Source organism: Anser anser, assembly GCF_964211835.1.
Source record: "Anser anser genome assembly, chromosome: 3".
Classification (NCBI taxonomy): Eukaryota; Metazoa; Chordata; class Aves; order Anseriformes; family Anatidae; genus Anser; species Anser anser.
Genome location: NC_139722.1, coordinates 50885777 through 50913463, shown reverse-complemented (window position 1 = coordinate 50913463; position 27687 = coordinate 50885777). Strand labels below are relative to the sequence as shown.

General features: G+C 47.6%; 1 protein-coding gene across 3 annotated transcripts in view; it reads left to right on the top strand.

The window, feature by feature from the left end:
* Positions 1-1517: 1517 nt before the first annotated feature.
* TRAF3IP2 (TRAF3 interacting protein 2) overlaps positions 1518-27687 on the top strand; it is a 28051-nt gene continuing 1881 nt past the window's right edge. The window contains exons 1-11 of one of the 3 annotated variants that reach the window (XR_014582242.1): positions 1518-1661; positions 2824-2991; positions 11248-11334; positions 11572-12315; positions 15362-15551; positions 17788-17963; positions 19202-19290; positions 20709-20777; positions 22708-22824; positions 23801-23889; positions 23989-24063. Coding sequence is in view for 2 of the 3 variants with exons in the window: in XM_083830885.1 (XP_083687011.1) it covers positions 11319-11334; positions 11572-12315; positions 15362-15551; positions 17788-17963; positions 19202-19290; positions 20709-20777; positions 22708-22824; positions 23989-24063 (1476 nt within the window). In the remaining variant the exon portion in view is untranslated. Of the gene's footprint in view, positions 1662-2577; positions 2992-11247; positions 11335-11571; positions 12316-15361; positions 15552-17787; positions 17964-19201; positions 19291-20708; positions 20778-22707; positions 22825-23800; positions 23890-23988; positions 24064-27687 lie in introns of those variants that run through there. The other 2 variants (XM_083830885.1, XM_083830886.1) reach the window with 2 other exon arrangements.

Sequence of the window (27687 nt, the reverse complement as noted above, 5' to 3'; positions counted from 1 at the left end):
TACTCCAAACCTGTCTGTACATTGCCCTGGGCAAGCAGCTCTAGGTGTCCCTGCTTGAGGAGGGAGTTGGACCAGATGACCTCCAGAGGTCCCTTCCAGCCTTAGCCATTCTGGGATTCTGTAGCCTGGTTTCCAGGGTATAAGCAATGGAGACTAAGAGAGGCCTGTCCATAACTGTTGTCGGAAAGGGAGACCACTCCACCATGTGAAGGGAACGATGTTCAATGGTGGTACAGCAGAGTCCTTTACAAACAGCCCTCAGCAGCAAGGGACAACATTCCCAGGGGCAGGCCCCTGTACAAGGCCCTGATTTCAGTTCCTGCGTGGCCTCGGACCCCCTTCCCCACCATGGGGTGCAGGATGCAGCAGGGCCGTCACAAGGCCAGTAAGCAGCCGGGCTTGGTGCAACGCGGGGCTGGGCCATTCCTCCTCAGGCCAGCCCCATGCCCAGCTTGGGCAGTGCTCCCCAGCATGGCCTGCCCTCAGAAGGACTCAGCTGCCCCCACCCTGATCCTGCAGCCCGCATGAGAGTGAAATGCAACCTTTAGTATGTGAATTTATTTATTTTTCGCAGATCAGTGATTCCTATTTTGGGCCTGATGCCACGAGTGCAGATGAGGGCTTGCCACTGTCCCTGGCAGTGCCCTGGCTGCAGGAGCAGGTGCCACCACTGCAGTGACAGCAGTAGTGAACTGTATCTCCACTGATCCTTTCTGAAGGAAAAACAGGAGGGAGCGAGAGTAGGGCAGCTTTATTACAATTCTCCCATCACTTCTTTCAGGAAGGCACGTTGCATGTCATGTCTGCTGCCTGTGCCTGTGCCTTTCCTATCCCAGCCATGTCCATTTCCATGGTAACTGAGGGGAAAGCAGGAAAAGGCTGCAGGCATCAGGGCCATGTCCCACTCGACACCTCTCCCCAGGCAGCACCACCACCCCACAGGCCTTCCCCCCCGCCAGCCCCCACACTGGGGCAGCCTGCCCTGCCAAAACCCCGGGAGGCCCCAGGCACCAAATGCGCTGGTGGGCATAAGTAGCACCACCTGACCCAGCCCACCATGAGGCACAGGGCCGCAAGGTGGTGGCTGAGGGTCCTGTGCCCTCACAGGCTCTGCCATGAAGCCCCCGTGGGGATGACCGATGTGTGTCCCCTCCCCGTGCCCCACGTCAGAGGGGCCCCGAGCGTGTCACCGCCACCATGCAGCCAGGAGCCAGAGAGCCCAGCCCAGCCCCACACAAGGGGTGCAGCCACCAGCACCAGCCCTGCTGCATCTCTGCCCTCGCCATTTCTGCCCCTTTAGCACTGGCTAGGCTCTGAACAAAGCCACAGTCCTGGGACAAAAAGCCACCCTGCTGAAAAAGCCACCATTAGCAGCTGTCAGAGCGATCACAGTGCAACACTGCCATACAGGAGAAGCTGTACAACTGAGTGACAACTTTGAGCTGACTTGAACAGCCACAGCTGTAACGCCACTAAGGATGCACGTGTTAACCGAAAGCAATTTTGGCTTCAGCCCAGTAGCGTGACTTCGGATGACCCAAAAGGAGGGCTTGGTGTCCTCGGCGACGGAGGGCGGGGAAGAAGAGGAGGAAGGGGCCAGGACTATCAGCTGGAGGGCCGGGCTGAGCTCCCGATGGACAGTGGGTTTCTCTGGGAAGAAGGTAAGCCTGTGGGGGTACTCAGGCCATGGGACAACACTGCACTACCGCGGATATAATCGCGTTTAATGCTCAGCTTGGAGGCACCCGCTGCTCCCAGCCATTAGATTTTTCCCCCTGGAAATCTGGCAGTAGCTCTCTGACAAGAGGAAATAAGTATCTGTGTCACGGCTTCACCTCATGGCCACACATAGGGTTGGCAGGATGGTGCGCATTTGGAGGGGGGATGCCGGGCACATGGCTCCCTCCTCTGCCCCCCATGCCACGGGAAGGGCGCAGGAGCAAGAAACAGAGGCACCACCCGAGCTACAGACCTCGGGGGGCGATTTAGACATCCCTGCGTGTGCAGGCTGGCCGATCAAGCGTTAAGCTGGCGTGTGGTGGCAGCCCGTGGACGCCTGAAGGATGAAGTACTGCGCACGAGTCGCAGCCAAGACAGACTCCTCCTAGGGTAAAACTAAGAAAATGTAGGCTAAAGATCAGGAAGAGCTTCTTGGCAGGGAGGTCTGCAGAGCGGGGAGGTCAGGAAGGCGGTGTAGGCTGGGACACACAGCTGCGTCCAGCGGGAGCAGCGGGGACCGCTGCCACGAAATGGCCGGCGTGGCTCTTAAAAGCCCACCACGCCATGCTGCGAGCACCGGTCTTACTCGGCTTTCAGGAGCAGTGCGAATGCATACGGACTTCAGCATGTATGAACAGAGCATTTCTTCTCCTTTGAGGCACGAAGGAAAACTTGGAAGTGTCTAAAAGTCAAACCTAAACAAAAAAAAAAAATCAGACGAGAAATCGTTTTTTTTGTTCTTTATATAGTTCTTGCAGTCATCATGTGATTTTCTTCGGTAGGCTGAATCACAGTTGGTTTAGTGTTTGGGATTGACAGTAAGTAACCGGGGATTTAAAAAAAAAGGATGACTTTTCCAGTGAGCCACATTGTTTAGGAATCATACTGGGTTTCCCCTACAGTTATTTATCTGTAGGGCTCACGCAGAGGCAGCCTGGCCTCCTACGAGAGAGGGAGAGAGACGCACACAGGCATTTGGAGAGAGTTTTTAAGCTTCAAAGTGTCTCTCCTCCGCCGCTGCTTCACTCCCCCACAGGAGGTTGCAGACGGAGGCTCTCCACTTCAGAGTTGTGATTTGCATGCCTCTTCCACTTCCTGCTACAGAGCCAGTTCTGCAGCTTACCTGGGAGAGGAAGAGAGGCTGTCGTAAAAGGAGGAAAAAAAACGGCCGAGGAGGGAGACCCGGGTGCTCGCAGAGCGAAAGAGCGCGTAGGAGACACACCAGCCCTTTCCCCTTCTCTGGCCAGCTGAGTGAGCCTCCTCAGCCACAAGGTAAGAAGTGTTAAAGATACTGCGCTTTTCGGTCCCTGCTTGTGATTAGCTGTTGACCCACTTTTGGCTCTCCGTGGGTACACTTTCCCTCAAATTTCTCTCTTCCCTCCCTTTTTTTCCCCCTCTCTCTCATCTAATGATAGACCGAGTTTCACAGATGGTTACAACATGTTTCAGCCATTTCACTGCAGGTTTTTTTTTTTTTATAATCAGGAGAGTTTTGGGGTAAACACTGGAAATGGACACGCCTGGTGTTGAAATGTTGTCCTGCGTATTTACATAGCTGCCTGGCAATGCCTGTCAGCCAGGCCTGATCCCAGTCCCTCCCTGCACGGCTGTACATGCCGAAGGCGGCTTGTTCGCTGAGAGCCCTCCCCTCTCCTCTGCCCCTCTGCAGCTCTGCCACGGGGCTGGGTGCGGGCACGGGGGGCTCTGCCTTGGCCCCCACCGGGCACTGCTGCCCCCAGTGCCAGGGGCAGCTCCCAGCAGCGTCGGACAGGTCCTCAGACCTGGTAGGGGAGAGGTCGGTGGAAAGCGTGAAGAAAACAGGTTTCTAGACCTGGTTCGCACAGTCCTCCACGGCGTTGGTATGGAAACGGTGGGAGTGAGCCAGCGGTATTTCTTTTTAATTAGAGTAAAATCAGCCATATAAAAATCACTCCGATTTCATCCCGTAGCCGTTTGTTTCAGGACATGGGTTTTGTGGGGCTAACATTTGCTGGGTAGAGAGAACAGCGGATCTGGGCTTATTGATCCTCCTCCACTGCCAGTTACCGAAGGACTGGAAATTCCCAGTCCCTGTAAGCCCCACGCAGGTTCAGGGCCTGGCCTGGATGCTGGAATCGTCTGCTCGTGTGGCCATCTCCCTGGGAGCGTGACAGGGAGCACAGAGCTGCGTGTGCGCTGTCTGACATGGGCAGCGATGCCCTGCAATGACCCGAGGGTGCTCCAAGCCCCATGGCACGGGGCTGGCTCTGAGGCATCCTCCTGCTCTGCCTGAAGCAGGTGCCAGCCCTGGTGCCTCGTAAAAAAGACCTGTTGCTCCGTGAGGAGATCCCAGGTGTGCCCCCACGCAGCCCCCTGCGTGCCTGGGCCACTCGCTGTTGGTCACTGTCATGCCCCCACGCTGGGGAGGCCCCTGGGAAATGGCCAGAAGCCTTTTTGGTTGGGGTCAAGGAGACAAAACTCTGTTTAAAACAGCACTGCAGTGGTCAGTTAAGGTGACAGTGTTGGGTCAGGACCCAGGATCCCAGTGACACCCGTGGCAAGTTAGGGCTCCTGATCCCTCACCGATGCCGGTTTTTAAACGCTCATTTCTCCTGCAAGCGTGTGGGTGCCTTTAGCAATGCCGTCATCTGTGTAAGTCAGGCTTTAAGAGCTCCTGCCTGCCTGTCTTTGGCCAGGGGCTGTGCACACTGCGGGGAGGGGGGGGGGGGGGGCAGAATGATGCTGAAGACAGGGATGCACGGGGTGCACACAGCGGGGTCAGCGCTCCGGTGAGCACTTGCTGACACTGCCGGCTGTTGGCAAGTGTCTGCTAATTGTGCTGCAGCCTGTGATACCATCAGTCTCTGAGGTCAGCTTGCTCTTGCTGAGTGCCAGCAAAGTTTTGAAGCATAATGTGCTATTTTTTTACTTCCCCCCCCCCCACCCCCCCTTTAATCTTTCTAAGGAAGGAAACAAGCATGTGCAGTTATGGTGTTCGTGCCTACGAGTGCCCCTCACCACCAGCAGTGGCGTTTGAAGTTTGGCAGAGGGTACATGTCTGTGAGATATATACATTTCTGCACGTGTCATGAAAGCAAACGAGTGAGTGTGAGAAAGACTGTTATCGCACCAGCTGAGGGAGACACGTCAGGTCCCCGAGTCTTCCCCACACCCTCCCACCACCCACACACCCGGCACCCCTCACACTGCGGCACGGGGAGGGCGAGTACGTCAGCCCTGCGAAACGCCACAGATTTTCCCTTATTAGGAACCAGTCGGTCCAACATAAGGTACAAAGCTATAGGAAACCAGGCTTTCGTGGTTCCCAAGGAGATTCGCTCCTCTCAGGGTGGTTCCCCCATGCAACCCCACTCAGCTACCCTAAATTCTGCCTGTCAAGAATGGTTGCGTGTCAGGATTTTCAGATATACTGGGATCATGGGATATCCCAGTTTGAGGGTTATTCAGTGCCTATGGAAGTTTTATCGGCATCGGAAATGGGTGGGAAATAATCTCCAGAAAGCAAACACATTTTTAAGGTGCCTGTTTGTGGATGTCTAAGATCATTGCAGACATTTTCGTATTTCACAAACGTGGAAAACTGGCAAGGAATTCTACTTATATGCGAGATATCTGTTTGGATCCTTTTTAAGAGTGTTGCACTTCTAATTTCTTAATACTTACTGTCTGGTGCTCCTTTTACGTGCATATCGAAGTCTACACTCAAAGAAGTGAAAAGACGTTAGTGCTGAAAAAGAGGATGTGATGTTTGCCAAGCAGGGAGGCGTGGAAGCATGTTCTCCCGTTTTCCTGGCGTATGTAGACTTCCATGTCATGGCTGCAGGAAATATGTAAGAGCAGCCGTACAGTCAGCATGGAAGAGGAATGTTGTTTTCATATTGTTTTTCTGCTTCTTCCAGAAGTTGTAAAAATAAAAATTACCTGCCCTAGAGAGTTTAAAATCTGGGCTCAGAACGTGACACATTGCCTCGGTCTTCACTGGGGAAGGTACCCAAGGGAGAGGGGAAGCACCTGTGATGACAGCAACCCAAATTCTTCGTGGTGAAGTGAAACTCTTCAGCTTGGATTTCCTTGTCTGTGTTTATTTAAGTTATAGACCCAAAACGGTTCCCACATTTGCACTTGCTCTTCCTAAAAGGATTTGTCTCCGTTTTTTGGAGGAAAGTTTTGCCTAGCATTTCTGTAGAGAAAGCTGCGCTTGACACAGTGTACTTAAGCACTTGCACTTATGTGACCCCGTCGCAACAGCATTTGTTGCAATCTCAGTGATGTGTGCATCCTCACGACAGCTTGCAAACTCTGCATCCAATTACTCCCATCCTGCAGATGTATATCTGCAGCTCCAGAGAGCTTAAGTGATTCAGCCAAAGTACAAGGAATTATATGGAAATGAAGAAATTCCTATCAATCCCCACCCCTTGTGATCTCAGCTTTGCCTTAATCTAAATCCGTGCTATTTCAGAAATGTCATGGCTGGTGAATAAAAAACCTTTCCCTTGTGAGCTATGCAACGACGAAGGTGAGGTTCCTTTCTCATCCTAATATTTTCTTTTTTATTAAGGTATACAAATGTATCTTTGATCAAAAGGGTAAAGATATTTTCCCCCTCTCTGGAAGTGGCGGGGAGTGCAGATACACTTGCGTTGCAGGTTTTCTCTTCTGTTTCTTCACTGACAGGACTTTCCTAATCAAAAGCAGATCGGTGGTATGTGTTTTGGGACAGTGCATCCTGACAAGCCAGGGAAGTAGATGGAATGCCTGATGGGTTTCGCAATTGGCCACAAGAAAACTGCAAAGATGGGGCCAGACCCAACACTCTTCCTCTCCCCAGCCATCCCCTTGCCTCTGCTAGACGTTTCTTAGCAGAGTTTGGCCCTTGCTTCAAACTTGGATGCTCAGGCCTGTCCCCACAGACCTGCAAAAGAACTTGTTCCCCTCCATTTATGCTGTCCCTGCCACTTCCCAGAAGTGGCCATCACCAGCAGCGTGCAGGTCACAAGGAGGAGACAGCGGCTGCGAGGGCAGCAGCGGGGGCAGCCCTCCCTCGGGGCTCTCAGGCCGGAGAAAGAGAACTTCGCTGGGTCTGGGAAGCCTTGCAAAAGAGCTGGGACGTTTCTTCCCAAAAACTTGGGTCACTGCCTGGCAGGTTGCTGAGCACCCACCCAGGAATGTTTTTTGCTGAACAAACACACATCAGAGAACTCTGTGTACAAGGAGAAGAAGGAAAAGAAAGAGAATGGATGGTTTAAGGAGTTTCCTCGTCATTTTTAAGAGCAGCCCAGGCCTGGCTACTCTGTCCCTTTAGGAAGGGCCTCTTCACTTTATTACAGGCAGGAATATAAGCAAAAGCTCCAGCTGGTTATCAGTAATCTCCTGCATAGTCATCGGTGCAGGGGGTATATTAAATTCTTGAAGCTTCCTGGCAATATCACAATCTGACTTGAAGCTGCAGTGGCTTTGGAAATGAGGTTGGGCACGATCTACATTCTCCGGTGGTCTTAGTGCCAGAAAGGGATCAGGCTACGGGTTTCTCTGGATGTTTCAGTATGCTGAAGCATTCCTTTACCCTAATTCTTCAACACTGGGGACCTAAGCAAGTTATTTTTCTGTCCATGGCTTTACAATACTTGCAGGATAAGTCCTATAGAAAAGTCGAAGGAGACCTAATGAAATCATAGACTGTGAGGCCACGTAAAATACCGGGATAATGGGCTCAGTGCTGGTTTTTGGTTTTCCTTTTTTTTTTTTTTTTCCTAGGAACTGAGGGGCGTCAGTGGAGCAGAAACAACGTCCTGACACACTGGTGTCAGAGGAGAAATGTTTCTGAATCATCTGTAACATTTCTAGCAGAGTGGGGATTTCTCCTGGGAATTCCAGCCCAAACACCACCACCGGCATTGCTCAAAGCATTTCGCAGGGTTAACTTATCCACGGGGCTCTCTCCACAGACAGAGCTCTGCTGTTGTAACAGCTTCCCTTTCCAAGCAGAGCTGCTGAGAGAGGAGGAGGAAGTCACTTCTCCTCCTCCTTGATGGTGTGCCTGTTTTAACACCAAAGCCCTCGGCCCCTTGGTGCCTCCTACCTCAGCCCCGCAGGAGCAGGAGCTGTGCGTGGGCATCAAAGCTCAGCTTTTGATGCTCAGCTGTCCTGCAGCGGGATAATATTTAAAAAGCTAGAAGTTTTTGCAGGGAAACACATAGGCGACGGAATCAGGTCTCTCTTCTGTCTGACCAGGCTATTTTTACTCAGATATTTGCAGTAGTTTTCATAATGTTTAGCTCATGTAACACAGGAAGGAGATAAGGCAGTCATTTAAATATTTAGTTGATTGAAGAGATAAAGAGTCATTTGTCCTTTTAGAGGGCCAAACTAATAGGAAATACATTTTTAAACTGTTCTGAAGTAAGCATTGTTTCTGCCTGCGTTGTGCCTAGTATTAGATTCACATAGTCTGTGCGTGACCCATTTCGCAGATAGCCAGCATTAACGATGCAACTGAAAAAAAAAGGCAAAAAACTTTGAAGGTTGTAGCCTCCAAAGGAATTTATTAACTTTTAAATCCCATCGGACAGCTGGTCCAAATCCTGCTGAAGGCAACAGAGAGATTCCCGTTTAGTTTACTCAGTTTTGGATTGAGTTCCTGGTTTCTCAGTAGAAGTGCGTTTTGTGGTGCTAAACCAAGGGCTGTTGAATATAGAGGATCTGAACTCAAAGGGGCATGTTGATCTGGCTATTTGAGAGACTACCAAGAAATAGCATAGTGTAACAGGCCTTGCAAATTTGTTTCTGAGAAGCCGTGTTTGGGTGTTGGCTAGCGATTGTATCTAATGGTGAGATGCTCAAAGCGCGTTGCTCAAGAGGAGGAGCTGCACCCAGGCACCCCACGGCAGAGCTGGCTCTCTCTGGCCACCAGGGAGGATTTCGCACGAGGAACCCGCTCGGTGGGGCTGCTGAGCGGTGGGGATAAGGGCTGGCAACACGATTTGTGCCGCTCGCCTGCGCGTCACTCAGCCCGTGAGTGGGCAGGCAGAGATACCCACAGGTCAAAGCACGCCGGAGCAGGCACTCGGAGGCCAGGTGGTCTAAGGGCCAGCCTTACAGGGCCGTTCAGGTGAGCAGATACGCAAAAGGCCTCGCAGGGAGTAGGGCGGCTGGCCCTCACAGCGCTTCTGTGCGGCTGGCAGGGGGCCGTGCAGCCGCCTTGCAGCCCGGAGCACCGTGCAAACCTGGCCTCGCGCCGCGCTGTCCCGCTGAGTCACGGCCCCAGGGAGGCACCCATTTCAGCTCTGATCCGGCCAGAGTTCCCAGGCTCATAGTGCCTCGTCACTGCCGCAGAGGAGAGCGCAGCACATGTCTCTGTCACGATCCCGGGCTGATAACGAGAGCTCAGAGTTTCCTCTTTCCCGTCTCACCAGTTATGAATCAGGGAACCCTGACTCAGTGAGCGGGACCGGCGACGGGGACGTGGCGCAGAGGAAAAGTGCTGTGGGCCACGGGAAAGGAAGGCTGCGTGGTAGCGATAAGCCAGCTGTCAGGATCTGAAGCCTGGGTGCTCGTGTCGGAAGGAGCTGGTTTAGGACAAGACCCTGCCTTCTCGTGCGCCAGGGTGCGGCTGTCGGAGCAGCAGCGTGCTCGCTGCGCTGGCGCAGCTCATAGCTGCTCACAGGACTTGTCTACATGGGAAAATTTGCCAGCGTAATTACCCTGCGGTAATTATCCTAGCGTAACTCTCCCCGTGGATGTGCTTATTATAAGACAGGATGTGTATTTTGAATGTATGGTAAATCTGCTGCATAGGTGGGTTTTATGTTACACGGAGGAGGAATATTTACATTGCAGCCCAGCAGCAGCAAAGCACAATTTTTATCCTACTTCCCAGAAAATGTTACACCGGGAGTTTTCGATGCCAGAGGTACTTTCAGGGGGAAATACATGTCAGTCGATCTGATCAGCGTGAACATAAAGCCTTGCTCTTGTCCTGTAGCACAGGGCACGTTCTTTGCTTTTCCAGAATAGCTGTGGGAGCCAGGATAAAGGCTGGGACACTGCCTTGTGCCTCTCCGTGAGCCTGTCCAACTGTGTCTAATACTGTGGTTATCTGAATACGTTCTTCATTTGACCTTTCTGTTCAAGCTACTGTGACTGAAGCTGGGCAAAATCCTTGGACCCCTGAAGTCTCCTCAGATGTGTTGCGATTTCGACTTTCTGTACCAGGCTTTCAAGTCAGATTCTCTTGTCAAACATTGCCATTCCCATTGCTTGAGTGCTCAGACCATTCTTCTCCAATAACACTCCTGGGATTTTGGCTTCTCCCATGTGACAGAGGGAAAACAGCTGGGGAAACGTTGAGTACCAGACTTGTTCCTCTGTACCCCGTGGCAAGGGATAAAATCTGCTGGGAGCAAGGTAACCTCCACCCCTGCACCAGAGGATGCAGATGTCCGCAGAGATCAGCAAGCTGACCTCAGATGTGCTGATACACTTCTGTGCCACAGTCTGGGGAGGCAGGGGCTCGGGTATGGGAAGCAGCACGGCTGCATCAGCACCCTGCCCCGCTGTGCTTCAGCCTCGATTGCCTCCAGCTCAGGAGGAAGCTCGCCCTTTGGTTTGGGACCGGGGGTGGCTTCCAGTTCCTGCCCGAGCTCGGTTACCATTTGCTTGAGCCTCTTCCCACCGCAGCACCCTGTGGCTTACGGATGTGGATATGAATAAAGAACACTGCACCCAAAGCTTCTGCTTCTGCTTCTGCACCTCCACTGTCCAGCAATGTTTTGGTCCAGCATAAAACCAATGCTCTGTGCAAGCCTGCAGCAAGGCTTGTGCTTCTCATCCCAAAGGGTGGTACAACGAGAGCATGTCATTCACCCGTCACTGCTGCTGTCATTCTGGAGCAGAGGCATCTGTCATCAAGGATCGTTTGGTTAGACCAAATTTACTGACAGCACCTCCGAAAGGAAGGCATGATTTTGATGTCTGGAGCAGAAGCCAATTCCGAAGAAAGGGAAAAAATAATCCAAACAGTAACTAAAGTTTCTAAATTGTCTTATAATTCTCAATAACTTCAAATAACAACCGTGCAATAACAGCATGGATGAACTGGTTTGATAAAACAAGCAGAAACACTTGGAAGCTAGCTTTGGAATTGAAATTACTCAGCTAGGTGTGTGGTGAAGTTTAGATCCAAGGAATCGGTATGAAGGCATTATTACAAGGTCTGGAGTAAAATATTGCAAATGATTGTATTCCCTAGAATATGCCTGAGCATACAAATCTCCAGATTTATACAGCCTGCCTTTCTGTCAGGTGCAGAAATTACCTATGAGAGACAGTTCGTGTGCTTCTTTTTTCCCCAGTCTCAGCAGGAACAGTAAGTTCCAGAAATCCCATAAAAGTGTCTGTTTTGCGAAATGCAATTTCCAGAACTCTAACCAGTATTTCTTTTCCAGTCTCTGAGATGGAGTTATTTTGGGATTATTGCCTGTGTGAAACTGTACCATGTTCACAAGAGTACTTTCTCTTGTTTTCCAGTTTGTTGGAAAATTCTGGCCTTGCGCTAAGGCAGTCGACTCTCATTTCTGGTGTGACCACAGAACCTGGAAATGGCCTCCGTGTCAGGTAAGTCCAAGTTATAAATCTGCACTAGCCACACTCCAGCTAACCCTCCGCTGTCTTGCTTTGCCAAAATTCAGCCAGACCTTTCTTGCTGTTTTCACCCTGTCTTTTTAAAACATGTAAATATAAAGAATGCACATTGCTCTTCAGTATTCCAGCTCACCATCACCGAGTGATGACTGGCAATAGGCACTGGTCTGTCCGGCTGTCAACCTAGTGTTTCTTCTTCCACTTTTTCAGGCACTTTTGTGAGCCGAAGCATACCAGTGGAAGTCGATGAATCCATGTCGTGGTCCCCATTTCCTGAAGGTGTCTTGGAAGAGGCTTCACAGCCTTCTGGCGAGGATGTGGAGGACGAGGAGCCTCAGAGACGATGTGCTGCTCGAACACCTGTGGCTGATCCGTCGTGCCTCTGCAGAGCACCAGCACATCACCAGCTGCCCGCGGAGCCAGACAGCAGGCTGTGGTCAAAATACACCAATCCTGATGGAGATGGGCGCTTCTGTTCCTCTGGTGAATCAATAGCTGAAGTATTTCACCCCAAGATGCATCTTTTAGCTATGGACAAATCAGGCGTGCAGCCAAGACCACAGCTTTCAGCTGACGCTGGGCACAATTCCAGTAAGTCGGAGCAGAGCTTGTCTGATGCTCCCGAGCCCTCACCGGAGGAGAGCAACAAAGGGAGTTCACGGTCACAGCAGCCCTCGGGAAGCAGACCCCCAGCTGAGCCGGCGACGGTGGACACGGGGTACAACTCCCAGTCGCGAGACGTGATGGGCATCAGGCACCTGGAGCCCCCCTTACCGCTCGTGTCCGTGCTGAACCCCCAGGACCTACCAGGGCCGCTGATCTCCAGGGAGTTTTTTGGACCTGAGCACCAGCAGTACCCCGTGTGCCAGCACTTGCCCCATCCCAACGCTTCCCCGCAAGCCCACGGCTGCTTTGGGCACCGCTGCCCGGCAGAGCAGCACCTGCAGAGCCCATGTGAGTAGCACTGCCCACCCCGAGGCAGGTTTTCCGGGGGCATCACAGCCATCGTTCACTAAGCTGGCATTTTCCTACTGTGCTTCCTTTGCAGCATGCAATTATTAATATTTGCAAACAATTACTTGCAGTTGACTTTATATTTCCAGGTTTTAGGGTTGTGCAGACGGATTCTCTGATGCAGAGCCTCTGAGCCAGAGAGAAAGTTAAAGAGCTCACAGTTGCTCATCAAATAAAGGCTAATGATTTTGCCTAGAAACTAGCCTTTGTCAGTCATGCTGAGCATACGCAGCCTTCTCCCTGCTGTTATTTCATATTCTAGTCATTTCCTTCCTCCTTGCATCAGTCATTCAGCAGCCTCCTATACCGACTTAATTCCTGTTGTTTTCATAGATTTCCTTGCTCCCACTTGGATCCCCGAGGTTGAGAATTTCCTGCCAGAGTCAGGATGGGTGCTTACCCTTGGTCTCTTTAAACAGTATCTACCAGCGTTATGACCAAACTAATCCATGTGTTTTATTTCTGTATGAAAAGAGCATGACATCCATCAACCTCATTTTTTCTGTTGTCAGCTGAAATGGAAGCTCATTACTTAAAATGGACCCCTCTCAGCTGCTGGCGATTGTATCACTGAATGCTGATGTGACCCAGTCAATATGGGTGTTTTGGCTCTCGGAGACTATGGCGCAGTTTACAGGCTGCTATTAATTAGTATTCCTTTTCAGTCTGCGAGATTTTTATCTGTTATGAAGTGAGCTTTGAACATTCAACAGCAATATCATTGTTTTAATACGATTTATATTACATTAGACACAGGAGACCCCAACCAGTTTGGAGCTCGCTTTGTAATAAAAAGCTGAAGGCCTGTTCTGATAACCCTTTTTTCTTAACCTTCTGTTGACTCCACAGCATTTATATTACATTTGTTTAACGAGTTTTCTCATTCCAGCGATGTCAGAGTGTCAGAGCTGCAGTTTTCACCTCTGGTCTTGGGGCTTTGTGATGGGGAAGGGGCTACAGATGGACTTCCATCAATGACTGGGGCTGAACATTTGCACAATGTCCCCTGCTTTTCTGCACGTACCTTCTCGTTTCAGTTTAGCTTGAAGCAGATGAAGAGCTGGTTGCACAATACCTCTCACTGTTTACCTCCTCCACATGTGGGCATCGTGAGAAACAGGACAGTTACTGAACCAGGCCGCTTTATATCAAAGCAGGGGCTCTGAAAGGCTTTCTTTAGAAAAATCGCTGGTGTTTCAACCATATCCAGAGGGCAAAAAGGATAAAATAAACTCAGATGGCTGGAGCAGATTTGGTCAGGACCAAGAAGCTGGCAACTGTACGCCTGTTTCTCACATGCCTGGTACAGCATAAATCACCTCTTGACAGCTCCTTGTGTTTCAGATAATGGCTGGGCAGTGGCAGCCCACAACAAAGCCGTGCAGTTTGTGTGTCGCAACGCGCCTCTCCGAGCACTAGCAACAGTGTGCATCATGCCCCTAAGCTCTCAGCTGGTTCTGAACACCTGCTATTTGTGACACGACAGCAAAACTACTTCTGAAGTCAAAGAAATCCTCGCAGCAGTGCTGGGTAACCAGGGAGCACTAGTTCAGATATTCATATACGAGAGCTGTTTGTGTGTGAGGCCGCGCGTGCTTCACCACACTGAGCTTTGAGCAGCAGTGGTTGCAGCCATTAAAACACTGCAGCATCAGAGGGAGCCGAGGGAAGCTGGTGAAACTCACACCGGGCTCCTCACCTGTAAACGAACTGAATCTCTCAGAGCCTTGACAGCTTTCCCGAGGCTGGTCATGAGGAACCTATGAGAAGCTCATAATTACTTTCATTTTTTTGTTCTCCCAGCCTCTTTCACCCTGGCCTGTTACAAACAGTTAAGAGTGGGGTGGGAATATCTCCAAATACAATCGCAAGAAATAAGATGTCGCCGACTCACAGTTCCATCAGAAACCTCTGTAATTGTGGGGTTGGTTTTAAAGTACTGGCTCCTGGAGTTGGATGATTTCCTTAATGCTTTGTTTTCTTTGTTGTTTCCTCTTTTATTTTTTTAAACCTTAGTCCTCATGGCTGATAGGAAAAGGAAAGCATGACACCAAAATAGCAAAAAGGATTTAAAAAAAACAATCTAGAGGGGAAAAAAGAGTGTTTGAGCACTGCAGCCTTCTGAGCCAGCTCATAACACCATAATCATGCAGTGCTAATAAGCCCTGCCAGGCTGGACTTTGATCTGCACACAGCAGCTTGAAAGTGTGCAGAGCTGCTGCCTAATGAAAACTGCAAGCAGAAAGACTGAAAAAAATATATAGTTTTCCCCATTTGGGAAACAAACAGCTTACATTGCTTTCTCTTTCAATTTATGCCAACAGTTCCACTGTACATTAGTTATTAAACAGCATTACGTGTACCCAGCCAGCAACAGTCAGACTTTTCAGAATTGCTTGAGCAAAATTGTTACTTTGGGTTTCCCCTGCAGTCTCCTGGATGGCAACTGGACCAGCAGCAAGACCTTAAAAGGTCAGCTAGGCAGAAAATTTGTGCAGAGTGAAATAACAAACCGAGAGATTATTTTTTCTCCTTTCATTTAGAATAATCACAGTCTGTTTAGCCTTAGTGTTGCAAACTGATTTGTTCCAGGATTTTGCATCTGCTTTCATGAGAATGTTGGGATGATTCATTTTCTCAAGTTATTGCCAAAAAGAAATTAAAAAAATAAAAAACGCATCCAACACTGAGGCATGTTAAGTGCAGGGACAAAGCAGCCCTGAGTATTTAACTGTCAGTTGTCCCAGTAGTGCAGCCCACAGCAGGGATCTGAACCATGTCATACGTGAAAGGGAAACAGGAAACCAGACCATAAAATGTTCCTTAATCTCGCTTCTTTCAGACTCAGTTACCTGCAAATGCTTCCAAACTGCTCGGTTTCCCTAGAAATGAAGGAGGACGTGCCTAGAAAGGAATAAACACAAACTGATACAAAAATGTGTTGGCTGAAATGATAGCTGCTGCCTTTATTTTCTCACCTTCCCAGATGGCAGAGCTCCTTACCAGCATTTTGCACATACGTCGCAGCCACTTCCTCCCGTTCCTGGACCCTGCATGAGGGTTATCCGCCCGGCCCAGCAGGTCATCCCAAACTGCTCAAACCTTCGTGCTCCCCAGGGCGCTGGAGACCGACCACCCCAGAGGCTGTGCTCCTCCCCTGGTCCTCCTCGGTTCCTGTAAGTATGCCTCCAGGGGTTTGAAGCTCCTCTAATCTCATTCTGTGGGTTTTTAACTGGTAATTCTGAAGCCTTGTAATGTTAGCATGCCCGGGCTGCAGGGGTAGGGGTTCAAGATGCTGGGCAGTTTTCTTTATTTGCTGTTTTACGTGCAGCAGGGACCTGACCTTACCCTGAAGAGTTTCAAAGCCGGTTACCCGATATGTTGTTACAGCGCACCCTGAAACTCATGCATTAAGGAAGAAAAACACTTGAAAGTTAAAGAGATGGGGCTGATGAGTTAAAAAGGGGCTGAAAATGTTTCATTTGAAACTTTAGAGCTCTCCTGCTCGAGTGCAAAGGTCAATCTGGCGACTCGCTGCAGTCTTCAGCTTTATGGTGTACCAGCCTGGGCTGCCTCAGGCATTGGCTTTCAGCAATTTCCTTCTTATCTCTTCCGTAGTGCAGAGAAAAATGGAGAAAATCTTGTCTGTCACTGATATATCTCTCCATTGCATTTTGCAGCGTTTTCTATGATTTCTCGTGTAGTAATAAAGCACATCTTGTCTACCACTTTTCATCTGGGTTTTTTTGACTGTTTTTCAAATATTAATTTACCGTGCCTCCTATCTCCCTCCCAGTGTAAGTGCATCATTAACAAACGGGAAATATCATCTATGCAAGGTTTTCTGCAGACCCGGCTGCCTGAAGTAAAATTGAAGCTGTAGGTAGTTAGCACATCTGAAAAGCAGGCTGCTCTTATTTAAGTGACAACATACATTAAAGGTGCTAAACTTACAGGCATCCCTGTTTGAAAACGTCCACTTACGTGACATGGTCGTGGCAGAAAACCAAGAGAACAGGCAGGATAAAGCAGGATGGACAGCGTGACATTATGATAAGTCAGTAGCAGCAGCAGAGGTAATTGCGCTAAAGAGTTTGTATGAAAATGCAGAAACACTGAGGAACAGCAGGTATCCTATGCGTTAGTAAAATTTAAAAAGACTCCTAATTTTTGGCATATTTGTTACATAAGGTAAAGTTTCGGGAAGATCTGTAAATTAACTACAGGGTCATTTTGTGGCCTTTGATGAGGTGTATGTTGCTTTTCTTGGTACTTCCTTCTGCTAAAAGGAATCCACAATACCCGCTCTCTGTCTTGTGGCTACGTTGCTGGTGTCTGCGTGCTGATTCCAGGAACGGCAGTTATATGTTGGTAATATTTGCCTATAGAGGGTTTTGTAACAGAAAACATCTGTACCAAAATGAATAAACCAAATCTTAATGTGACAACAGAAAACATGCTGTGCCCAGACTGTCATCATTCATTTAAGGAAGGCAAAGAAAAAAAAAGAGAGTGGGCTTGATTGACTAAATATCACTGCTCTGTGGGGAAAAGCCCTCAGAGAAACCTAACACTCATCCAACAGATTCAGCCCAGCAGATTCAAATTACACCTCATGTAAAAATCTGTGTAGATTCTCTTTCCTAATGACTTCAACTGTGAACCCAAAGCATGGTAGGATAAGAACTGCTAAGCTTCCTGTAATCACCCCTTTCTCTCTGTTTGTTACAGTAGAGCAGATATTAGGCAAGATTGCTGCAGGTCCAGAGCACAGATTCCTAACATGACAAATCCTCGTTGGGTCTGCTGTTGCTGGTTAAGAAGTTGAACTTATCCCTTTTGAAAAACTTCGAGTTCTGTCCAAAACTGGAGGTACTCCGAGCTGTACCACAGCTGGAACTGGAGTGCTCTGTACCCAAATTTTCCTGCTCCCCACCTAGCATCGTGTCTCCTGTGCAGCACAGGACATCCTGAAAGCTGTGGTGCCATGAACATGACTTGAGTTGTCACGAAGCACCCTGTAGATAATGGGAAGAGGTTGCACAAGTGCCATTCTGCTCTGGTATGTGTGCAACAACATCCATGGCACAGCATTATTTCTTGCTCGGAAATGCTCTTTGCTTCTGTTAATTGCAAACTGAGCAGCTTTCAGCTACGAGGTACATTTACTTCCTGTGGCTAATGTTGCATCTGCAATAAACTGTGTCTTGTGGTAGACTGTCACCAAGGTATCAAGAGGGCTCAGATCAAAAGATGCTGTAGTAACTAAGTACAAATGCCAAGTCTATCATTTCTACAAGAACTTTTCTTAGGTAATATGCAGACAAAGTTGTCAGTTTGTTATTAAAAAGAAAAACCTGAATTTTACCTGAAAAGAAGTATTTTTAAATCCTCGCTTGCTTTTCTTTGTAGAAACCAGATCTACAACCAGCTACCTCATGGTCAGCTACCCCCCAAGGCATGTGGCCCGGATGAAGCATGCTGTTGTCCTTCTGACAATTTTCCATCTCCAGCTGCTGTCCCAAGACCTCTGAGTAACCCTGCAGCCAAGGGAACTCTGAGAACCAGCAATTTGCCGGAGGAGTTGCGTAAGTGGTTAGCAAATTTGTTCTGTGCGAGATTTTACAGAGCAGCTTCACAGCCTTAGGTGGGAAAGCTCGGGGGACGAAGTGGGGGTAGCAACATTAAGACACAAAGACAAGAAGAAAGGAAAACACTGGATGTCATCACATCTGTAGGGTGTGAGCATTCGTGTTTGGTGGAATGGAATTATTCCCTTGAATTCTGAAAACATAATTGTCATTAATTGCTTGTTATTTTGTTTACTGAAAATAAATACCGTTTAGATTGTTTTCATGACTTCTTGCTAAACAGGATGTCCCTCTGAGGCAGGAGGCACTGAGGCTTACAGTAAAAGACTAATAACAAACAAAGCCTTAGGGATAAAGTGTTTCTGCCTGTCCCAAACCAGACAAAAATGTGAAGTCTCGACCTCAGTTTCTCCCTGACCTGGTGAGTAGAGACGACTTTGGGTCAGAAGCTCACGGTGAGGGCCGAGGGCATCATGAGCACCCGCTGAGCTTCTTTCCTTGCCACCAGCCCCTGAGACACTTTCACTCTTCGGCTTTTCTGGGAAAGTCAAGTCTCAGAAAAGCTGGCTTCCTTCTTAATGCCACACTGGCCGGCCAGTGAGATATGCCATTGCTAAGATCCCTCCACATCTCTCCTGAGGTTTCAGTTTTTCCTTTAGTCTCCATTTTTTCACATGACCTTTCAAAGCCCCACATGACAACTTTCTGGTTTGAAAGACTGAGTTATGACCCTGGAAACCACTCTTGTATAAGCCCTACTTTATCAGTGTGTCCTAGATAAAGGAATTACTGGATAATGTTGTGTCATTTTTGATACCCATGCAGCTGGTTTACCTTGACCACATGGTTCTTTAATGTGTAAGAAAACTCCTTCGACGTCGGTGAGAGCAGCTGAAGACATTGCTGTCCTAGGCCTTCCATCCTGCCCTGCACAGGAGCTTGTTGCTGCTGTAAGGGGAGGCTGTGCAGCACCTGTGTGGGCTCCTCCAGCTCTCAGCTGGGTCAGTGAGGTTTTGGGGAGGCTGGCTGCACCTGGGGCTAGGTGGCACGAGCTCTGGGTGAGGGCCCAACCTCACATATGCCAAAGGGATGGGGAAAAAAGAAGCTTGATTTGTAAATTTGTTTTGTAAACAATTTAGAGGCACATATGTGGGCAGAACCCGCAGCACAGCAGAAATGGAGGCCCTCGCACAGTGTATTTTAAATGCTTTGCATGTTCATATGGACTCTTTTAGGCAAGGTCTTTATAACCTATTCCGTGGACACAGCGGTGGAGGTCATGAAATTTGTGAACTTCCTGCTTGTAAATGGATTTCAAACTGCTGTAAGTATTCCTTCCGGAGAAAATTACTTTCAACCAGGGAAGAAAAGAGACACGTTTTAAAAAAAAAAAGCAGAGGGCATACATGGTGCATTTAAATGCTTTGCTGTTTATCGCTGTAGTTTGTAGATTAAGGAGGCTACAAATGGAATGAAATGGCCTCGGTTTTAAAAGCTGTAACTTAAATGATTAGCCATTTCATTTGCCCCTATTTTAACTGAATTTTATACTTTGAATTGTGTTTTAATAATGACCCTGGAAAATTCCATTTAGTGACACCAGATACCAGACGGGCAATAATATGAGTTTTTGTGAGCTATTCCATTAACGTCGTCTCATATTTGGTCTGTAATACCAATATTAAAAAAGGTCAATTTTCACATTCATCCCATCCGAACTTCTTTTCTGAGAAGGTATTACATCGTTGGTTCTTCAAATGTGAATACCTTCCTGCTAAATACTGATCTAAAATCAGTGTATTTCACACAGCTTAATGAAACAGTCCATCTCATGGTTTCATTTGCTTTGTTATACCTTTGAAAGGAATTCAAAAATCACTGGCCTGAAAAGGCCTGTGTCCTACTGTCTAATCCCATAAACCATCCAGATTTTCATTTAACTTCTCGTGAGCTTGCTTCATCGTAACTACCCCCTCTAAGGGACCCGTCCATAGAGAGTCTAGGATTCAGCATTCGTCAAAATCTTGATTCATATTTTCTTATTTCAAGCCCATATGCTATCTGACCCCTCAACCTTCACTCTGGCTTCAGTTCAGGAAAGCATTTAAGCAAGTGGCTGTCGTTAAATTGAATGAGACTCAGTGGGGGTTCTGTCCATGCTTATTTATCTTCATGAATCAAAGACTTTTTCCAGAGACTGAAATTATATTTCTCCCCAGCAGTTCTGTACTATGACCAATTCATAAGAAAGCTCAGGGCGTCATGGAGGTACAGAGTAGAATGCTCATTAATAGCACTTTTGCTGGACAGGCAATTCTTGGTGCATGCTAAAGGAAAAAATAAATACAGCAAAATAGCCCCCAAACAGGGAAACAAACGTGTTCTCTGCTTTTAAAAAGAAAAAAGAAAGAGAGACTTGAGAGTGGAACACAATTCTTCTATCAAAAGCTTGGAGAAGTTAATAATTACTCCATTGGTCACAGTCCTTGATTGCCAGCTCCGGGGCTCACTGAGTGTGCAGGGAGCGAGTGGTGATGGCTGCATTCAGCGCTGGCAAGTCCTCCATCTCTCTGCTCAGTCTGAAGTCTGGATTGCTGCATCCAGTGCCAGTGACCTGCCTGACTTCCCAGCGCACGCTCTGAAAATTGAATGTGATGTAAAGCTAAAACCTGACACTCGGAATATATCCTTGCAGCCAGAAGGGCGTAAGGATGCTCACCACGGACTTTCATTCTCTTACAGATTGATATATTCGAGGACACGGTGCGAGGTATTGACATCATAAAGTGGATGGAACGCTACCTAGGTGATGTATGTAAAGGCAATTTAACCTTGTTCACAGCAGAGGTGACCTGAGGAAAATGGCTGAATTATTCTAATAGTAACAGGAGCAGCATCAGAATGCACGATCCTACTATGCCCTTTCCTGCCCCTACTGGAATAGCAGAGGCCTGTGATAGAAAGCACGGGCAAATCTCACTTGCTTCCGCTTCTTATGGTCTCAAAACTCTTTAGGAAATGAAGTGCTAATCCTGGCATTCCTGACAAATTCTAGCGCTGGCTGTTAGATTCAGCCTGAAGCTGCCATTGGACAAGTTGTTCCTCTGTCTCATTTTTAAGCAGTGTGTTTTACCCATGCATGAATATAATTTTATCTGGCCTCTGACTCACTCCAGGCAGATCTCCATGGCTTGGGAACAGGATGACAAAGTGGTGGGCTCTCCCCAACCCGAGCAAAGCAGCTCAAGCTCCCCAGCACAGCACTACACAGGTTTCCTAAAAGTGGTCCAGCAGGACACCTTAGCTCCAGCGCATTACCACACAGGCCTGGTGCTACTGCGTGCTCAGCCAGCCTGGGGCCTCTGCTGTGGCAATGCAGTCATGCATTTTGGGGTTTTCATCAGGACAAATTAGGCTTGGACTCACCGTGTATAATTGAGGTATTGAAACTAGAAGCCACAGTGAATTTGCTTTGGCCAAGAACACCATTAACACTTAAAATACAAATGGGCAGAACTCCCTAGGGACTCCTGCACAGTCAGTAGGAGAGCCTGATATGTGCAGAGAGCAATTCCCCCCTTGCACATAAGGATCCTTCTCTGGCTGCCCCCCTGGAGACGTCTGTTTTCCTCTACTGCCTGTGGAGGCAGTTTCTGACTTCTAAACCTTTACACATGTGAGCAAGAAAGGACTGCTTGGACACAAGCAGGGGGATGTGTGCAATCAGGCATGTCTCTGCAAACCCTCAACATCTGTAAATGCTTACATGCACATCAGGCAGAAGCAAAAGTAATTCTGGAGTATGTTAAGTCAGTGCAAGGGATAATGGTTCTTTACCGTATTTGACCCTGTGGTGGGGCAAATTCCCTTGATATTGCACAGAAGGAAAGAGTTAATTAGGTGCCAGGCTGACTACGAGCCACATACTTGGAAGCCTTACACAGCCTGATGTGGCGGGGATAAAAGACAGGCCCTAGATAAACAAAAGTAGGAGGCTTTCATCTGCGAACCTCTTCACTGGCCCACCACTAAGAGGAGAGGGATTTCCCAGATATGAAGGACGGCCTCTCTGTGGAAACCTGAGGTCAGTGAGCCTGGGATTAAACAGGTCACGGTGGGACCCGGGCTGTCCCAGAAGGGTGAGGAGCACTGCTTTCAGCCCACCGCAGCAAGGTGGCACAGAGCCACCAGGTACCCCTAAACCTGCCCAGGCTGTCTGACACAGCCCAGCTCCCTGCACAGTCACCTCTCTGCACGCCTCATGCTAAGGATCAGCAAGAGAAGTTCCTCTTTCTGCTGCCAAAAGCCCTAGGTGTAGTTTCCACGGAAAACTACCTTTAGTGGCTTTGTGTATAAAAAGCCATAGATGGTTAAAAAGATGCACTTTTCCATAAGCTGTTGGAAAACATTTAGGCCTGAATTTGAGGATAACTTTTCTGTGTATGTACATACGCACTCCACGCTGATAAAAAAGTAGCTTTCTATTACAGGGATTCCAACTGTAAACTGGAAGCTGCTAATATATCTCTTGACATTTAGATTTTCTATATAATGCGATCTCGAGAAATAAAGAGGACGAGTGTACGAGTTCTCCTGTATTTCCTGCCAGAATGAATGAGATCCTCTCTCGTTTGCCAAGAACATAAAGATCACTTAAAACACAAACTGGCAGATTTCCGATCTGCCTCTACCAAACCCACTGCATTTCCCAATTTCATAAAAGTGCTTTTCTCCCTAACAGAAGACGGTGATGATAATCATAGCAATCAGTCCAAAATACAAACAGGATGTGGAAGGGGCTGAATCCCAGCTGGACAGGGATGAACACGGCTTACATACTAAATACATCCACAGGATGGTAAGCAAGGACATGCATTTACTGTTTTACAAAGACTCTGTCTCTTCTTCTCAAAAGACAAATCTGTCTCCAAATGGCAGGTTCTTTGCTTTGTTTTCACTAATCCCCATAGTTAAACACCCCCCTTTGGAATTCATTAATCCTCCCTCTCATCAGCTCCGTATGCTCATTAACATCTGCTAAGAGGTTCAAGAAAGAAAAATCCTATTAAACGTGCTCATCTTATTCTTCCATATTCTTTATTGTTCTATGTATATTTCCTCCTGCACCTTCTCAAGCCCACGTTGCTCTATCATACAGCCCTGAGCACAATCTTACCTAATGCTGCCTGACCTTCCTCCCCGTAAGGTCTTTCCTCGGGCAGCAGTAAAGCTGGCTAAAACATGAAATTGCAAAGCAAAGGCCAGAGCTGCAAAGGGGGGGCCCTGGGGGCACAGGGTGGCAGGGGGACAGTGTGGGGCACAGAGGCCCATCTCTGCAGTCTGCCACAGGACGGATGTTTAGTTCAGCAGAGCTCACAGAGCCGTGAAATTCATCCTTTCTCCCTGGGTTCACAGTCTGCCTCCTTTCTCACCCTATAACTGGTCTGGTCCCCCCGTTTGATGCTGCAGTCATACTTGTGAGAAGCTGGCATCCAGGGGTGAGCTCTCAGCAGCATTTTGCTCACCTCTCTACCCCCGGGAGCCTGTGACTCATTCAGTCGGTGTCCTGGGGACACGGGGGACGAGCTGAGCCCCAGCTCAGACATGGAACAGGGACACAGGGGACAGGCTGGGACCTAGCTTGGACGCAGAGCTCGCCTCCAGCTGCAATCTTTCACCCCATTGGAGCCTGAACAGGGGCCTTGATTCAAGCTTCATTGGTTCTAGAGGGATTTCATGGGACTTGCAACTGCAGCTAAAACCACAATAATTTCATACCACAGAACTAAATGCTTAAGAAATGTTGACGGACCTTTCCTGTATCCTTTCTGTAGTAAAGAAGAATCAGATTAAGTGGCCAAACAAAACGATACCCAGAGTCCAGCAGCAATAGATCAAATCACTTAACAGAAGAGCAGTTTAAGTAAGCAACCAATGTTTTTATGCATAGGATTCGGATGCATGCAAAGCAAAATGGACATAACCTTCACCACAATAAATCTGGCAATTTGTTCTATTCTAGATGCAGATCGAATTTATACAACAAGGAAGTATGAACTTCAGATTCATCCCTGTGCTTTTTCCAAATGCCAAAAAGGTAACATACAAATATGTATATATATTTCTCAGATCATTAGACATATTATTTTGATCACAATGCACCAGAAGAAGTCTTAAAAACCAAAAACTTCATTTTTTGATTTTTAATATCCCACTAGTAATATTCCAAGCTAAATTTTACATGAAAAGTTTGCAGTTTTATGTACATACAAATAAAAGCATTTCACCCACAATATAAATCTAAATACATAAATGTATTTCTGAGGATGAATGTATAACTAAAACACAGATTGTCTTGAGCATTGAAAGAATTTAAATGGAGAGAGACGATCTATCCAGCAAGCATACTTTATATATTAACCCTTTTATAATTTTGTCCAGATGTAGCACTGATGAGTGAGATGGGCGAGATTTATGACCGATTTGAAGTGAGGATCTGGAAGAGGGCGGGTTGAGAATATAAAAATAAAGAGGATAATAAATATTAAAGTACTAGACCATCACTTGAACTTTGATGGGCCCATCAAAGGCAAACTGTAAGGTTTTTTAGGACTTGCAATTTCATCTGCCCTCCTTATTGAAGATTCATTTGAGAATAAGAAATACGTAAGGCAACAGATTCCCTTACCCTTCTTCCTCATGCTGAGAGAATCTCTTGGATTTTTAAAAGATCAGAAAAGTTAAATGGCTTCAGTTACAGCTGAGAAATGGCATTCTTACCCAAACTTATAATGGGTATATTGTGTTTGTGTTCAGTTTTCCTTGTTAAATGCTGCGTGGCACTGTTGGGTAGCTGTTGTGTTACCCCTAGGTACAGCTGCATTTTGGAGGAGGACGGACAGATTCTTTCAATTTATTTGGGTGCCCAGAGTTTGGATCCTAAGTCAACATTTCAATGATGTTATCACTGACTGTACGGTTGTGAAATCTCACAACACTTGTGGATTTTAGTGTGATGAAGTTCTTTATTTAGGCCCTGGCTTAGTATAAGCTCGTAATTTTGAAAACATGTTCCTGGGTTTGTAAAATATGTGGGATTCTTTGGAATGAGCATTACCTCTGGTATTTCATGTCATTCAGCTTCCTTCCTGAATGATCGCGGTCTGTTACTTGCATTAAGTGTGAAAAGCTCAGAGACGGCACCGGTGGGAATTGAGCGGACCAAAGCAGCAAACTGTTCAGGGTTTTCGGTTGGTCTTTGCAGCTCGGTGTGAGGGCAAAGGGCAGGACTGCTCCTAATTTCGGGGGCTCCTTGAGTGGCTGCTATGCGAGCAGACCCTACAGCCTGCAGCCATTTGGCGCACGTGACGTTAGGGGCCGCAGAGACAATTGGCACAGGAGGCACTACAGCCTTCTTTGGGCCTCAAGGCAAACACAAGAACAATAAACTCACGTTAAATTTGGCTGAACTTTATGTATCAGAAGACGTACAGCATATAGCAGCAGCTCTCGGACAGTGAACAAGGAATTTCCAGGGCTGGTTTATTCAGCTGCTCTTATCAAAGCATCAGTCTCCAGGCAGCCTTCCTGCCAATCACTCCGCAGTCCACATCACCCTTCAGTTTTTCCAAGGCTGCCTTTCTCACCTAAATTATGCAGATCAGCATTTTCTGGTGCTGTTAAGGTTCGCTCTCTTTGCTCACGCGTTTCTTTGGTACATCGTTTACCTTCATCTAACGAGCTAGTAATAATGTGACTGGGGACATCTTGGGTGGAAGGAGCCCGCCGGCCCTGAGGGATCTGGACGAGTTGTGGTAATGCAGGCTGTAGAGGAGTTTAGGTACCAGTACTTGTAACACTTGCACGTATTCCAGGGCTGAAAAATGCCGTGTATATATACAGTGAGATGATGTCGGCAGGCAAAATACTTCCATTTTGTCTTTTTTACACTGGACTTTTCTCTATATGTGTAAGTCCTGCTATACCTGACACCGGAAAAGAGCAGGGAAGCAAGGTTTGGAAGGTTTCACTTGGGGACGTGGATACTAGATGAGTTAATCTCATCTGAAGTACATCATAAGACACTGATGGTATGTGAAAGCTAGCTGACCTCCAAGGGGAACAGATCTATGCGATCCAAAGAACGTTCATCGGGAAATCGAATAATGAGGGGAAAAAACATGACGCAGAGTTAAGGTGGAACTGGCCTTTCCAGCTTCCCATCGTACACTCATAAAGGAAATCTGGGTCTTGCTGGTTCAAGGCTTGCATCAAGCCAGTCAACAAAAATCTTATCTTCCTGATTTGGTCACCCGATGACGGGCGCCTTAAGCTGTGATTGCCCCAGGATGTTCGCTGCCTCTCCCTGGCTGGGGGTTACAGGCAGAGCGGAGGCAGCGGGAGGGAGGTCGTGAGCAGGGTTTGTGCCACGGCGGCCAGGACAGCTCAAACCAGGCTCCCCCACACACAGCCCTAAACACATGGCCCTGCTCTCTGCACTAAGGCACTCTGCCCTATTCCTATTCCTCTGATCCATAAAGTTATCAAGTGCTCTTTCTGTGAGGTTCAGAATTTCCTCCCTGCTCACAGATACAGATCTGAATTGAAAGAAAGAAGGAAGGAAGGGAGGGAGGGAGGAAGGAAGGAAGGAAGGAAGGAAGGAAGGAAGGAAGGAAGGAAGGAAGGAAGGAAGGAAGGAAGGAAGGAAGGAAGGAAGGAAGGAAAAGAAAGAAAGAAAGAGAAAAGAAAGAAAGAAAGAAAAGAAAGAAAGAAAGAAAGAAAGAAAGAAAGAAAGAAAGAAAGAAAGAGAAAAAGAAAGAAAGAAAGAAAGAAAGAAAGAAAGAAAGAAAGAAAGAAAGAAAGAAAGAAAGAAAGAAAGAAAGGAAAGGAAGGAAGGAAGGAAGGAAGGAAGGAAGGAAGGAAGGAAGGAAGGAAGGAAGGAAGGAAGGAAGGAAGGAAGGAAGGAAGGAAGGAAGGAAGGAAGGAAGGAAGAAAGAAAGAAAGAAAGAAAGAAAGAAAGAAAGAAAGAAAGAAAGAAAGAAAAAGAAAGAAAGAAGAAAAGGGCTGTAACCATCTTCCCATTACTCCCACCTGGTGTGACAGCTGGTGTCACATAGTGAGGAAGGGGACACAGCACTACAAAGTCCCCTTCTTGCTTTCTCCACTGTTCTTCTAGATCAAAATAGCAACTCTCACTACCCCTTGCCCCCACACACCTCCGTCATGTTAAAATCATTGCCAGGGTTGATTAGCATGCAGGTAACTTCATTCTGGAGGGACATTAAATGCAATTGGCCACAGGACCAGCTCTGGAAGAAAGGCACAGAGCCTGTCTCTGGGCATAGTGTGCCTCTGTCCTTATATCCCCACTTGTCAGTTCCTTACCTACTATCCATTTCTCACACTAATTTCCATCTTTTCAAGCTTAACTAATGATTTCCCATGTGGGCTTATATCAAATGCTTTGCTGAAGTCCAGACAGACCAGGTCTACTGCATTTCCTTCCTCCAAAAAATGGAGCTTCTTATCAAAGACAGATAGAGGGCTCGTTTGGTAAACCTCTATATTTTCTCACATTTCCTTCTGTGGCTCTTAACGAGATTTATTAAAGAAACACATTTTATTTAATGAGGGTGTACACACGCATGCAAACATATTCGTGTCTTTCTTTCTCCCAGTAACATTTGAACCTCTTGGCCGGTTTCAAACCACTTTGTCAAAG